Source organism: Leucopleurus acutus (assembly GCF_964270905.1).
Source record: "Leucopleurus acutus genome assembly, chromosome: 18".
NCBI classification, from domain to species: Eukaryota; Metazoa; Chordata; class Mammalia; order Artiodactyla; family Delphinidae; genus Leucopleurus; species Leucopleurus acutus.
In genome coordinates, this window is record NC_139160.1 from 23475648 (window position 1) to 23491235 (window position 15588).

At 38.3% G+C, this 15588-nt stretch overlaps 1 protein-coding gene across 1 annotated transcript in view; it reads right to left on the reverse strand.

Annotated features, from left to right (window-relative positions):
* Positions 1–1978: 1978 nt before the first annotated feature.
* DNAJC15 (DnaJ heat shock protein family (Hsp40) member C15) overlaps positions 1979–15588 on the reverse strand; it is a 63823-nt gene continuing 50213 nt past the window's right edge. Inside the window, exon 6 of the mRNA XM_082859352.1 lies at positions 1979–3516. Coding sequence (XP_082715478.1) covers positions 3446–3516 — 71 coding nt within the window. The 3' untranslated portion in view covers positions 1979–3445. The remainder of the gene's footprint in view (positions 3517–15588) is intronic.

Sequence of the window (15588 nt, forward strand, 5' to 3'; positions counted from 1 at the left end):
TACAACTGTCACTGTCTGCAGATGACATGATACTATACATAGAGAATCCTAAAGATGCTACCAGAAAACTACTAGAGGTGATCAATGAATCTGGTAAAGTAGCAGGATACAAAATTAATGCACAGAAGCCTCTTTCATTCCTATACACTAATGATGAAAAAACCGAAAGAGAAATTAAGGAAACACGCCCATTTACCATTACAACAAAAAGAATAAAATACCTAGGAATAAACCTCCCGAAGGAGACAAAAGACCTGTATGCAGAAAACTATAAGACACTGATGAAAGAAATTAAAGATGATACAAACAGATGGAGACATATACCATGTTCTTGGATTGGAAGAATCAACATTGTGAAAATGACTATACTACCCAAAACAATCTACAGATTCAATGCAATCCCTATCAAACTACCAATGGCATTTTTCACAGAGCTAGAACAAAAAGTTGCACAATATGTATGGAAACAGAAAAGACCCTGAATAGCCAAAGCAATCTTGAGAAAGAAAAACGGAGCTGGAGGAATCAGGCTCCCAGACTTCACACTATACTATAAAGCTACAGTAATGAAGACAGTATGGTACTGGCACAAAAACAGAAATATAGATCGATGGAACAGGATAGAAAGCCCAGAGATAAACCCACGCACCTCTGGTCAACTAATGTATGACGATGGAGGCAAGAATATAAAATGGAGAAAAGACAGCCTCTTCAATAAGTGGTGCTGGGAAAACTGGACAGCTACATGTAAAAGAATGAAATTAGAATACTCCTTAACACTGTACACAAAAATAAACTCAAAATGGATTAAAGACCTAAATGTAAGGCCAGACACTATCAAACTCTTAGAGGAAAACATAGGCAGAACACTCTATGACATAAATCACAGCAAGATCCTTTTTGACCCACCTCCTGGAGAAATGGAAATGAAAACAAAAATAAACAAATGGGACCTAATGAAACTTCAAAGCTTTTGCACAGCAAAGGAAACCATAAAAAAGATGAAAAGACAACCCTCAGAATGGGAGAAAATATTTGCAAATGAAGCAACTGACAAAGAATTAATCTCCAAAATATAGAAGCAGCTCATGCAGCTCAATATCAAAAAAACCAAACAACCCAATCCAAAAATGGGCAGAAGACCTAAATAGACATTTCTCCAAAGAAGACATACAGATGGCCAACAAACACATGAAAGGATGCTCAACATCACTAATCATTAGAGAAATGCAAATCAAAACTACAATGAGTATCACCTCACACCAGTCAGAATGGCCATCAAAAGATCTACAAATAATAAATGCTGGACAGGGTGTGGAGAATAGAGGACCCTCTTGCACTGTTGATGGGAATGTAAATTGATACAGCCACTATGGAGAAGAGTATGGAGGTTCCTTAAAAAACTAAAAATAGAACTACCATACGACCCAGCAATCCCACTACTGGGCATATACCGTGAGAAAACCATAATTCAAAAAGAGTCATGTACCAAAATGTTCATTGCAGTTCTATTTACAATAGCCAGGACATGGAAGCAACCTAAGTGTCCATCAGCAGATGAATGGGTAAAGAAGATGGAATATATATATACAATGGAATATTATTCAGGTATAAAAGCAAACGAAATTGAGATATTTGTAGTGAGGTGGATGGACCTAGAGTCTGTCATAGAGTGAAGTAAGTCACAAAGAGAAAAACAAATACCATATGCTAACACATATATATGGCATCTAAACAGAAAGAAAAAAGGTTCTAAAGAACCTAGGGGTAGGACAGGAATAAAGCCACAGACGTAGAGAATGGACTTGAGGACACGGGGAGGGGGAAGGTTAAGCTGGGACGAAGTGAGAGATTGGCATGAACAAATATACACTATCAAGTGTAAAATAGATAGCTAGTGGGAAGCAGCCACATAGCACAGGGAGATCAGCTCGGTGCTTTGTGACCACAGGCATGGGGTGGGTAGGAGGGAGGGAGATGCAAGAGGGAGGAGATATGGGGATATATGTATAGCTGATTCACTTTGTTATAAAGCAGAAACTAACACAGCATTGTAAAGCAATTATACTCCAGTAAAGATGTTAAGAAAAAAAAAAGAAAAAGAAAACTCCCCCACTACAGGATGTCATAAATTGAAAAATGTGTCTAGAATATTAAGAAAGCATTTTAAGATAGATGAAATACAATAGTTCAGCTTATCTGGGATGAACCCAGGGTTGTGAAGGAGTACTAGAAAATAATGCTGGTATTCTGCCTCTGAGTCTCTTTTCTCACTTTTAGAATAGTAAAGTGATGATGACCAGGGGCTGTTTTGAGAAAATAATTTAACATGCTGTACATCTCAGGGCCAGGAGTTCCAGACCATGTGTTCATCCCCTGCTTTGGAGAAACCCTGCACTCTAATCAAACTAACTAATACATCCTATTTCTGCTAATTGTGACTGATCTCAGGGGAAACAAAAGAGTCACCAATCATATGGTATATCTCATTGTTTTTAAAGCCAAGGTCTATGCTACTCGTGATTCTATGAAGCTCCCCCGATGCTCAATTTAACATATTGTTTCCTTTTTCTGAACTTCTTTAGCATTGCCTCTCAAATAGTATTTGTGTGGTTTATCTTTTCCCTAACTGTAAGTGCCTTTGGGTCACGATCCATGACTGGTTCACACCTGTAACTCTCAAGGAACCTTACAGTGCCTCGCACGTTACAGGTGGTTAATAAATATTTGTAGAATGAATAATTGAATAAATATACAGTACCAGAAGACTATAATTAAATACAAATCCCTCAGACTTCTCCCAGCTCTTTTCAGGCTTTCCTCACAGGGCTCATTTTGTAAACCTTTCATCATTTTAGTCGCTCTCCAAGTTCTCATGCTTCAGCTATAGGGTCTCAGGGAGAGCAGAGTTCTTTCCTAACCACTGTTTTACAAAACACCATTTAGTAAATTCAATCAACTTTCAAATCACTTCCCCGGGATGGCAGTCAGTGTTTGGTCTCAAAATATTTAAAGCACCTCACATAGGCAGAGTACTAAATTCCTCTGAGGAAACGAGGGACAACATGAGCGTAAGTATAAGCAGCAAGAAACTTTCTACCCATCGCTCACAAATTCCAATTATATTACCGATGATTATACTTGTACGGGGGGTTGGGGGTGGGTGGGAGGAATTCGGAACTAACAGAAGTCTTAAAATGTATGACTATCAGAGAGAGGAAGAAAATAAGGGGGAAAGATCAGTGATTGCATTTTAACCTGTTCCTCTGAAAGATAAAACAAAGATGGATTGTTCCTCTTTTATTATTATATAGCTTAGTAGTGGAAGAAATAATTGTGGTCACTACATGTATGAAAATTATGAAGGTCATGATTTAGATTAACTTGCAGGACGTTTTTTATAAGGTCCCCCTTTTTCTCCTTCAGAGTGGTCCTTGAGCATCAATCAATGTTTGGTGGCTGCTTCTAGCAAGTCTTTTGCTTCATTAATTTTGGTTGCTAAGTAAGGAGATCCACCTGAGAGGACAAAGAAAAGTAAATGGATTAAAACACACTTCATTATTGACAGTTCTTAAAGTCTCAAATGAAATATAATACTTATGGAGTACAGACTTAGAGTCACTGTGCCCTAAAATAAAACTGTCAGTTCTTTTTTAGAGTTCTTCACAATGAATTACTGCTAATGCAAAGAGCAAGAGGAAAACTGAGGTGAATTTCAAATTCAGAATCTTTATAAATCACAAACAGATGCTTTTTGACATACAAAAATACTGGCCCCAAAACTGTCACGTTAAAGCTATTTAAGCATCATACGCCTTCCAACTTCTAGTCCTGAACACTTTCATTGCTTAACACTAGAACTAACAATCATATTACAGTTCACCAGTCCCTTTGTGTTTGTTTTTATTTTTTTTCTCCCCTTGAGTACAAATGATCTATAACTGTTGAAAACATAAGACCTCAGTAGTGCACAACAAACCAAAAACATCTAGATAGCACTGGTGTGTATATTGTCCTGACTTTATCCAGGCCTTTTACTGATATCATACCACCCATTTTAAAAAGGAAAAAGAAAAAAAAAAGGGGGGGTGGGGGGGAAGAAAGCAGGGAAACAGAACAGCATAAGGGCAATGCTGAAGGAGCTATATTTAGTTTTTTACCCTTGAAGATATCACTGACATTTTCACATCAAGATCTGAATTGCTATAAACACTTACGGATTATATCACAGAGTGCCCTTGAATATACAATAAGAATTACAAATGAAATTGATGCAAGTTTCCATATGCACTTGACTCTGAAATAAACTGACTTCAGGATTATCTTTGAAAATGATCTCAGAATTAGGTAATGTCAATCTTGGTAACAAGCTGGTTAAATTTTGAGAGTTACCAATGTAATGCCAGGCATCCTGTATATCCTCAACAACTACCAAAATATTAACTGAACTCAAACATAACCTTTAATTGATTGATATGAATTCTGGATATTTAAATCACTGGCCATAACATGCTCATTTAGCAGAAAGAAAAAAAATCAAAGGCATGGAAGATCGAAAGTCTCATTAAACATTATATTTATTGATGGCAATGTTAGAGGAAAAAAATTGACAGTTTATTCAGAATAACATTGAATTACCCTTCACCCTCTTTTAATGAGAGGGACACTGGACTTCTCAATTATGTGCATGGCAGAAACTTTGGGTTCGGCACTCATTCTACCTTCCTAAAACTTGGAAAAGGCCCTAAGCCTAAAACTACGATTCCTATATTCTCTTCAAGTAGTGTTTGATTCAAATTAGGATCTATCAATGAGAGGCAGTCTTGTGAGATTTGAAAGGCTGAAGAGAAAGGTTTTCTTGCTGGGCCTCTTTGTTACTGCTGCTAGCAAGTGAAATCATGGTGTAGTGATGGCCGCAGCTGTGCTTTCCTTACAGTTCTAGTGGCAGTCCATGAGGTGGTCAATGAGTAGCTCTCCTGACAGAGCAGCTCTGTAATTACTAGGGGAGCCATTCTTGTAAGCCAAGTCTAAAATGTACTCCTTTAGACCTTCCAACAATTTGTAACCATTCATTCCCTGCACTAAATGCTCTCCTGCATAAAACCTCTGGTTTCTGGCACTGAATCTTGACTAATATAAAATATATAGGATACATATCCTTTATTTAATGGAAACAATACAGTTTTGAATCTTTCGATCCTGCTCAGGTTTCTTGGGGTAATCATCTGGATTCCATTTAATTAGAATACTCATCCTCTGGGCTTCCCTGGTGGCGCAGTGGTTGAGAATCTGCCTGCCAATGCAGGGGACACTGGTTCGAGCCCTGGTCTGGGAAGAGCCCACATGCCGTGGAGCAACTGGGCCTGTGAGCCACAATTACTGAGCCTGTGCTCTAGAGCCTGTGTGCCACAACTGCTGAAGCCTGGGCTCTAGAGCCCACGAGACACAACTACTGAGCCCACCTGCCACAACTACTGAAGCCCACGCGCCTAGAGCCTGTGCTCCGCAGCAAGAGAAGCCACCGCACCACAACGAAGAGTAGCCCTCGCTCACCGCAACTAGAGAAAGCCCGCACATAGCAACGAAGACCCAACATAGCCAAAAATAAAAAAATAATAAATTAATTAATAAAAAAAAATTATCAAAAAACTAATACTGGATATACATTGACCTCAATGAAGTTTGATGACACTATCAATTCATACTGTCCAAAAATAACTGGGGCTCAGCAAACCCATGATCAAAACCACTGTGATGAGCATAGTAACTAGGCATTATTCTAATACAGTATTTCATTTGGTTCCTCCAACTATCCTTTGTAGTTGCTCAATTCTTATTTTCATTACATAAAGAGAAGTGAATCACAAAAAAGTTTAGTTACTAGCCCAACACTAGCCACAGAGTTAAAATGAGGTGGAGTCAGGATTCCCAGGAAGGTTACCACACCACACTGTCTCTCACTCTCTTTACAAACTTCTTTGCTTATTAAATTCCTACCATGTTAAACATTTGGTTGTTATAAACCTTTTCTACTTTCTTCAAGCCGGTAACCCCATCCCAGGTCCTCTTCCTTCTTAGGAAGATTGAAATCATGCCTTGTGGTTTACTTTTAAAGTATATGTCTATCTGCTCATTACATAACAAATACGTTGAAGAGCAATCATGTCTTAGATCTCTCTGTATTATCAGCACAGCTCTGAGTACACAGAAGGGAGTGGAGACGTGTCCTTGATGGGGAGAAGGAAGTGGTGAATCACTATTCCCTTATTTTCTTGCATCAAGTACCAGTTTCAGAAAAGTAAAATCACTCCAGAGAGACAGAAAACAGGATAAACAAGTGTGTTACGAGTGGGTGCTTTAAAAATAAATATCTGCAAAACATCTGGGTAAAACAATCCTAACCAGCACAAGAGAAAATAAGCAAATATTCTACAACTAACAATTGTTACAAAGTGAGGTACAGGCATACCTTGTTTTCTCATGCTTTGTTTTACTGCACTTTGTAGATACTGAGTCTTTTACAAATTGAAGGTTTGCAGCAACACTGTGTCAAGTAAGTCTTATCAGTGCCATTTTTACAACAGGTTTATTTTTTAATTATGGTATGAACATACATTGTTTTTTAAATATAATGCTATTTCACACTTAACGAACAACAGTATAGTGTAAACATAACTTTTGTATGTACTGGGAAACCAAAATATTTGTGTGACTTGCTTTATTGCAATATTTGCTTTATTGGAGTGGTCTGGAACTGAACCTAGTATCTTTGAGGTATGCCTGTATAACTTATTACTAATGTGAGTTTCAAAGAAAGTACACCAATGTGAGGATTAAGAATATATAAGTTCCTTTTTTCCTTGGGTCTTCCTTATGCAGATTCATATATTCCTTAACTCTCGTTAAAACTTAGGAATGTCTACATCCCAAATCTGTAAGACAGAAGTAAGAAGTATTGCCATCTGCTGATTTGAAGGGTTCTTAAAAGCCACCCACCCTTCTTAAAAGAAAGATGTTAAAATCACATTGAAGCACATAGGAGACTGACTTCTCTGAACTTCAGAGAAGTTCCAGTGATCTGCTCCCCAGTGAAACTGGTGAAAACTATATAATAACCCCCAACCATTTGTAACCTCTAGAAACGATCTTAAAAACAAAAAGAAAAATCTACTAGAGAAGATCTATGAGAAGTCAGTAGGCATCTGTGGTAAACGGCTCCCTCCTATTCCCCTCCCAGCTCAGCAAGGCAGAGACTCCATGCTGGACTGCTCTAGCAGGAACACAGACCTCCATCTCTCCCCAGCTCCTGGACAGAGGGCTTTCTTTCTGGGAGGAGCAGGACGGACCTTCGTATTTCTCTTCCTACTCCCAGTTGCCTGGTGCTGAGGCTCAGTCACAGGAAATGGAACAGAGGCTCTACCGTGGACACGGCTCCCTTAGAATAAATACTGGGACCTCAACAGCTCTTTTCCCAGCCCACAAGGCATGGTGGTTTCACACCAGGATAGGCAAGCTGAGAAGACCTCTGGCTACTTCACTAAAACCATCCAGCCAGTTAATAAACAAATAACAATAACAAGCTGGCCTGGGGGGTGGGGGGTGGCAAACCAATACCCAGAGCTGCTATAATACATAATCTAAAATATTCAGTTTCCAACAAAATATTTCAGGGCATGTAAAGGAACAGGCAAGTATGACAGTATGACCCATACACACATCATGAAAAAAGTAGCAACAGAAACTATCTCTGAGAGGGACCAAATGCTGGATTTATGGGAAAAGTTTCCAAAGTAGCCATTATACATTCACAGAACTAAAATTAAAAAAAAAAAATCACTAGAGGGGCTCAAGAGTAGATTTGAACTGGCATAAGACAGAATGAGCAAACTTGAAGATACAACGATTGCGATTATGCAAACCGAAGATCAGAGAGAAAAAGGAAAGAAGGAGAAAAAACCAGAGCCTCAGAGAAATGTGGGACATCATAAAATCCATAAAAATACATGAAATGGGAGTACCAGGAGAGGAAAGGAGAAAAAACAATCTTTAAAGATATGCTGGCTAAAAATTTCCCAAGTTTATTGAAAAACAATAACCTACACATCCAAGAAGCTCAACAAACTCCAAGTAGGATAAATTTAATAAGGCCTAAAACACACATCATTAAAAAATGCTAAAAGTCAAAGACAAGGAGAAAATATGGAAGGTAGCATTAAATTAATTAAAAAATGAGGCCATTAGACTGAGGTGGCTTTAATGCCTTAGTAGACTACATAATCAAACTAAAACCTAAGGCTATAAATCTCTCCACATTAAGAAATTAAAACCTGAGTACAGCTAATCACAAACAGCCAACCAGACTTTTCCAAGTAAAGCAAATGCTTACGCTACAGCCAATCAAATAATTTTCTTGGTTTGATTCAGCCTCTTCTCTATAAAAATCTTTCCACTAGAGGGCTCCTAACCACTTTCGGATTGGTGCTGCCCAATTCAAATGAATTTTTGCTCAAACGAACTCTTAAAATTTTTAATATGCCTCAGTTTATCTTTTAACAGTAGCAAGAGAAAGACAGTGTGACACTTATAAAGGAACCCAATAACATAAAAAGCTAACTTAGCAGAAAAACAATGGAGGCCAGGAAGGCAGTGGTATAACATAAAGTCTTCAAAGAAAAAACTGTTGACCAAGAATGCTATACATTCAGCAAAGCTGTTATTCAGAAATGAAGGTGAAATAAACACTATCCTAGATAATCAAAAACTGAAAGAATTTATTGTTAACCGAGCCACTTTAGAAGAAATACTAAAGGAAATTATTTAGGCTGAAAGAAAGTGACCTCAGATGGTAATCTGAATTTACATATACAAAGAGCACTAGTAAATGTAACTGTGTAATTATAGAAGACAATATAAATGCCTATTTTGCTTTCTTCGCTTAACTGATTGAAAAGGTAACTGTAAAAAAATATGCATAAAATGTACTGTTTGGTCTGTAACACAGAAATATAATACATGCATAATACACATGCTAGTAATAGCACAAAGGTGTATAGGAGCAAAGCTGTTATAGATTAAGAAAATAACAGCAGACAGTAATGATTCTAACAATGTACTGTTCAGCTTGTAACATTAGTAGATGTTATGTGTATAACAATAATACCACAAAAGGGGGAATATGGGAATAGAGCTATATAGAAGTAATATTTCCATATATATTATAAGAATTAAGCTAGTATAAATCTGAAGCTGATTCTGAGAGATTAAGATATATATGGTAAACCCTAGAGCAATCACTTTTAAAAACCCTCAAGAATAATGAAATAATAAAATCAAAATACTACATTAGAAAATATTCAGTGCAAAAGAAAGCAATAAAGGAAGACTAACACAGGGGTAAAAAAGACATGACATGGAAAACAAAAAGCAAATGCACGGACTTCCCTGGTGGCACAGTGGTTAAGAATCTGCCTGCCAATGCAGGGGACACAGGTTCAAGCCCTGGTCTGGGAAGATCCCACATGCCGCAGGGCAACTAAGCCCGTGAACCACAACTACTGAGCCTGCACTCTAGAGCCTGTGTGCCACAACTACTAAGCTTGCGCACCACAACTACCGAAGCCCATGCACCTAGAGCCCATGCTCCGCAACAAGAGAAGCCACCGCAATGAGAAGCCCACACATCGCAATGAAGAGTAGCCCCTGCTCACTGCAACTAGAGAAAGCCCACACACAGCAACAAACACCCAATGCAGCAAATAAATAAATATTTTTTAAAAAGCAAATGCAGACATAAATCCAACTATATCAATAATAAAATTACATGTGAACGGAATAAACAATCCAATCTGTCATTAGGTTGTCAGGTTGGATTAAAAAAACATGATCCAACTAAAGGCTGTTTACAGGAGACAGACTTTAGATTCAAAAACACAAATAGATTGAAAGTAAAAGGATGGAAAAAGAGGTATCATGAAACATCAACCACAGACAAACTAGAATGGCTATACTCATGAGAAAAAATAGAGTTTAAAACAAAAAAGTGTTCCTATAAATATATATGCTCTTAACAACAGAGCACCAAAATATATGAAACGAAAACTAAGAAAAATGAACAGAGAAACAGACAATTCAACAATAAGAATTAATGCCCCACTTTCAATAATGGATAGAACAACTAGACAGAAGATCAACAAGGAAGTAGAAGACTTGGACAACACTTAAAACCAACTAGACCTAACAGATATCTACAGAACACTCCACCCAACAACAGAATATACATTCTTCTCAAGTGCACATGGAACATTTTCTAGGAGAAACCACATGATAGGCCATAAAACAAAGCTCAATAAATTAAAAGGAAAGAAACAATACATTATGTTCTCCAACCACAATTGAATGAAATTAGAAATCAATAGCAAGGACAAATTTGGGAAATAAATACTTACAGGCCATAGCTTAAGTAGTGCTTAGAGAGCAATTATAGTTTTAAGTTCCTGGGTTAAAAAAGAAAAAAGATCTAGGGACTTCCCTGGTGGTCCAGTGGCAAAGAATCTGCCTTCTGATGCAGGGGATGTGAGTTTGATCCCTGGTCCAGGAACTAGGTTCCCACATGCCACAGGGCAGCTAAGCTGCATGCCACAACTACTGAGCTCTCGCGCTGCAAAACTAGAGCCCACGTGCTCTGGAGCCCGCGCACCACAACTACAGAGCCCATGAGCCCTGGAGCCTGTGCACCACAACTAGAGAGAGAAAACCCGCATGCCACAACTAGAGAGAAGCCCATGTGCTGCAATGAAGAGCCTGCGCACCACAACAAAAGACCCCACATGCCGCAACGAAGATCCTGCCTGCCTCAACTAAGACCCGACTCCGCCAAAATAAATGAATGAATGAATGAATGAATAAATTAAATTAAATAAAAAAGAAAAGAAAAAAAGATCTCAAATCAATAACCTAAACTTCAACCTTAAGACACTGGAAAGAGAAGAGCAAACTAAACCTAAAGCAGGAAGAAGAAAGGAAATAATAAAAATTAAAACAAAAATTCATGAAAGAGAGAACAGAAAAACAACGGCGAAAATCAACCAGCCCAAAAGATGGTTCTTTGAAAAGAAGTCCTTAGCTTGTTGATCAGCAAAACAAACCTTTAGCTTGTCTGACCAAGAAAAAAAGAAAACAGATTCAAATTACTAGAATCAGAAATCAAAGAGAGGACGTTACTATCATACCTTGCAGAAATAAAAATAATTATAAAGGAGTACTATAAATAACTATTTCAACAAATTAGAAAACATATATAAAATTAGACAAATTCCTCAAAAGACACAAATTACTGAAACTGTCTCAAGAAAAAATGGACAATCTGAATAGATCTATTACAAGTGAAGAGACTGAATCAGTAATCAAAAAACTATGCAAAGAAAACCCAGGTCTAGATGGTTTATAGAAGGGGAGGGAATGCTTCCTAACTCATTTTACAAGGCCCATATTATCTTGATAACAAACCAAACAAAGACATCACAAGAAAACTATAGATCAATATTTCTTATGAATGTGAATGCAAAAAACTCAACAAAATACTAGCAAACTGAATCCAGCAACATACTAAAAAAATTTTGTACACCATGACCAAGTGGGATTTATCCCAGGGATGAAAGATTGGTTTAACAGCCGAAAATCAATTAATGTAACCCACTACATCAACAGAATAAAAAGCAAAAAACAAAAATCACATAATAACCTGAATATGTGCAGAAAAAGCATTTGACAAAAACACTCAACAAACTTAGAAAGTAACTTCTTAACCTGACAAAGGGCATCTATGAAAAACCCACAGCTAATACCCTACTTAATGGGGAAAAGATTGGGTGCTTTTCCATAAGATGAGAACCAAGACAAGAATGTCCCTGCTTACAACTTCTTCTCAACATTGTACTGAGCTTCTATTCAGGGAAATTAGGTAAGGAAAAGAAATAAATTGTATCCAGATTGGAAAGGAAGAAGTAAAACAAACTCTATTCATAGATGACATAGTTTTATATATAGAAAACCCTAATGAACTTACCAAAAAAACTACTGGAATAAACAAGTTCAGCAAGGTTGAAGGATATAAGATCAATATATAAAAATCAATGATATTCCTATACATTCACAATGAATAATTCAAAAATGAAATTAAGAAAATAATTCTAGGGACTTCCTTGGTGGCCCAGAGGTTTAGAATCCACCTGCCAGTGCAGGGGACTGGGTTCAAGCCCTGGTCTGGGAAGATCCTACATGCCACGGAGCAACTAAGCCCGTGAGCCACAACTAATGAGCCCGCACTCTAGAGCCCGTGAGCCACAACTACTGAGCCGGCGCTCTACAGCCCTCAAGCCACAACTACTGAGCCTGAGAGACACAACTACTGAAGCCCGCGTACCTAGAGCCCATGCTCCGCAACAAGAGAAGCCACCACAATGAGAAGCCCGAGCACCACAACAGAGAGTAGCCCCCACTCGGTACAACTAGAGAAAGCCCGCGTGCAACAACGAAGACCCAATGCAGCCAAAAATAAATAAATAAATAAAATATAATTAAAAAAGGAAAATAATTCTATTCACAACAGTATCAAAAAGAATAAAACACTTTAGAACTACAAAATATTGGTGAAAGAAATTAAAGAAGATCTAAATAAATGGAAAAACATCCCACGTCCATGGATCAGTAGGTTTAACGTTAAGATGGCAATACTCCCTAAGCTGACTTACAGATTCAGCACAATCTCTATGAGAATTCCAGTTGACTTGTTTGTAAAAACTGACAAGCTGATTCTAAAATTCACATGAAATTGCAAGGGACCCAGAATAGCCAAAACAATCCTATAAAAAAGAATAAAGTAAGAGGAGTCACACTTCAAACAATTAAAACTTGGGCTTCCCTGGTGGCACAGTGGTTGGGAGTCCGCCTGCCGATGCAGGGGACACGGGTTCGTGCCCCAGTCCGGGAAGATCCCACATGCCGCGGAGTGGCTGGGCCCGTGAGCCATGGCCGCTGAGCCTGCGCGTCTGGAGCCTGTGCTCCGCTACGGGAGAGGCCACAACAGTGAGAGGCCCGTGTACCGCAAAAAAAAAAAAAAAAAATTAAAACTTATTACAAGGCAAAGGTTATCAAGACAGTGTGGTACTGGCACCAAAGACAAACATACAGATCAACGGAACAGAACTGAGGATTGGGAGATGGGGTGCGGGTGGAGCTAAAGGATGATAGAGTTTCCTTCTGAGGTGATGAAAATGTTCTAAAATTGACTATGGTAATGGTGGTACACATCTGTAAATATACCAAAAACTACTGAATTGTACACTTTAAATGGATGAATCATATGGTACATGAATTATATCTCAATATAGCTGTTTTAAAACAACAGACAGAAGGCTCTGAAGAATACTTTGAGTCTGATTCAGTTTATCAGATCCTTATAGAGAATCACAGAAACCTAGGGTTGGAAGAGTCTTAAAGGGTTCTTACCTGTTACACAATACATGAATACCTCCTATTACATCACCAACAAACTGTCCTCCAACAGTTTTCAATCTCAGGTTACCTTTACTGCTTTGCTTGAACGTCACTTTTTCCACTGCTGTAGCTCCAGTGCCTAGAACAGTGCCTAGCTCCCAGTAGGTACTTGTAATTACTAGTTGACTGATATCTCATGAAGGGGAACTAGGATAGCTCCAACTACAAGCACAGTCTTCCTTATAGAGGTCCAATCTTCACTGCTCATAGTTTCTTCTAAGTGAACATAATTCTGCCTCCATAAAGGCACAGAAGAGAGACTTCACATATTCATGCAACATTTTAAGTATTAGATATTGCATAGAAGTCCTCCAATTTTCTCACGATAGCAAGGTTTCTTATTCATTATTGCTTCACCCAAAAACCTAGGAGTTACCCTTCTTCATTTTTACTATCTCCAATCCATGAGCTTTGTTGGCTTTATCTTCAAAATATATCCTGAACTGGACCATTCTTTACCTCCTTCGTTACAAAACCCATACTGTAAATCAGTATCATTCTTTCTTTGGTAACAATTTTCTCGACTAACTTCCTTGCTTCCACTCTTGACATCCTATAGCTATCTTTTCTCCACAGCTGCCAAAGCAGACTTTCTCATATTGTAAATCAGATATCACATCATTCCCATTACACTTGAAGGTAAAAGCCAAAGTTCTTAGCATTAGCTCTCCAGCTACGTCATCATCTGGCCCTGGATGTTCTCTCCAATCATATTTCCTACCACTTTTCTCCTTCTCACTACACTCTAGCCAATCTCCTTACAATTCCAGAAATACACAGTATGTTCTCATTCCAAGACCTTTGCACTTGATGTTCCTTCTGCCTAAAATACTCTTCTTAAGATTTTTGCATGACTTCCTACTCCCTCAGGTCTTTGCTCAAATATTATCCCCTTACAGAGAATTTTAAGATGATATAAGTAATACTGCAACTGCCTCCTCTCCAGCTGCTGATCTCTACCTCTCCCCCACTCTGCTTTATTTTTCTAAAAGCTCTTATTATCATGTGACGTTTTCCATACTAGCCTTTTCTGCCTAACTACTCCCAAAACTTAGTGGCTAACAACAACAATGGTTTTTTTCCCTTACTATTCCATGGATTAGCTGGGCAGTTCTCCTGAGCTGGGTCAGGGGAGCCAGGGCTGGATGGTACACGGTGGCCTCACTGGGACTTCACCTGGGATGGCTAGTCCTTACTCTCAACTTGGTCTTTTATCCTTCAGGAGGCATAGACCAACCTGGTCTTCTTCACATGGTAGTCTCCAGGTTCTAAGAGGGTAAAGGCTGAAGCTGCAAAGCTTCTTGAGGCCTAGACTCAGAATTCATACAATGTTACTTCTGCTATATTCTGTTTTGTTGAATGAATGAATGACTACTCATATGACACTGCTTCCAGCTCCTCAACATCCTGTTTGGTTTCCTCTGAATACTACTTAGTTTGTCCATGTCTTCCAAAACCTAGCATCCAGAAAGGGACACAAAATTCTGGACAAGATCTAACTTCAGCTCAGTATAGCTGGGTAATAAATAGTAGTTGAAAAAGTGAGTGACAAGTACAGAAGATTGTGGTAATATTCAGTCTCATAATACAGATACTGTGTGCCCTTTAATGCAGCTTAAGAATGCACTGGCTTATTTCTAGTGGCTTTTACACCGTTGAATCTTATAGCCTTTAAGATCAAATATACCCCCATGGCTCTTTTTCATGTGTAACACTGCCAAGTCTCTGCCCTATATTTACACAATTGATTTTGGGGACCTAAAAGAACATTACATTTACCCCTGTTGAATTTAAATTTAATCTCTTCTAATTCATTGATTTCTCTAGTTGATCATTTCCACCGACACACTTTTTGGTCTGAGACGAAAAAGTCTGAAAACTGTTGCTTTCATACAAAATACATGGCATTCAAAAAAATAATTACCTTGTATACCCAAAGAAGGCCTGAAAAGGGAGAAAATAAGTTCCTAGAGGAGTCTTAGGAACCCCTGGGGGTCCACAGTGCACGCTTTGCTAAGGCTGCTATACATCAAT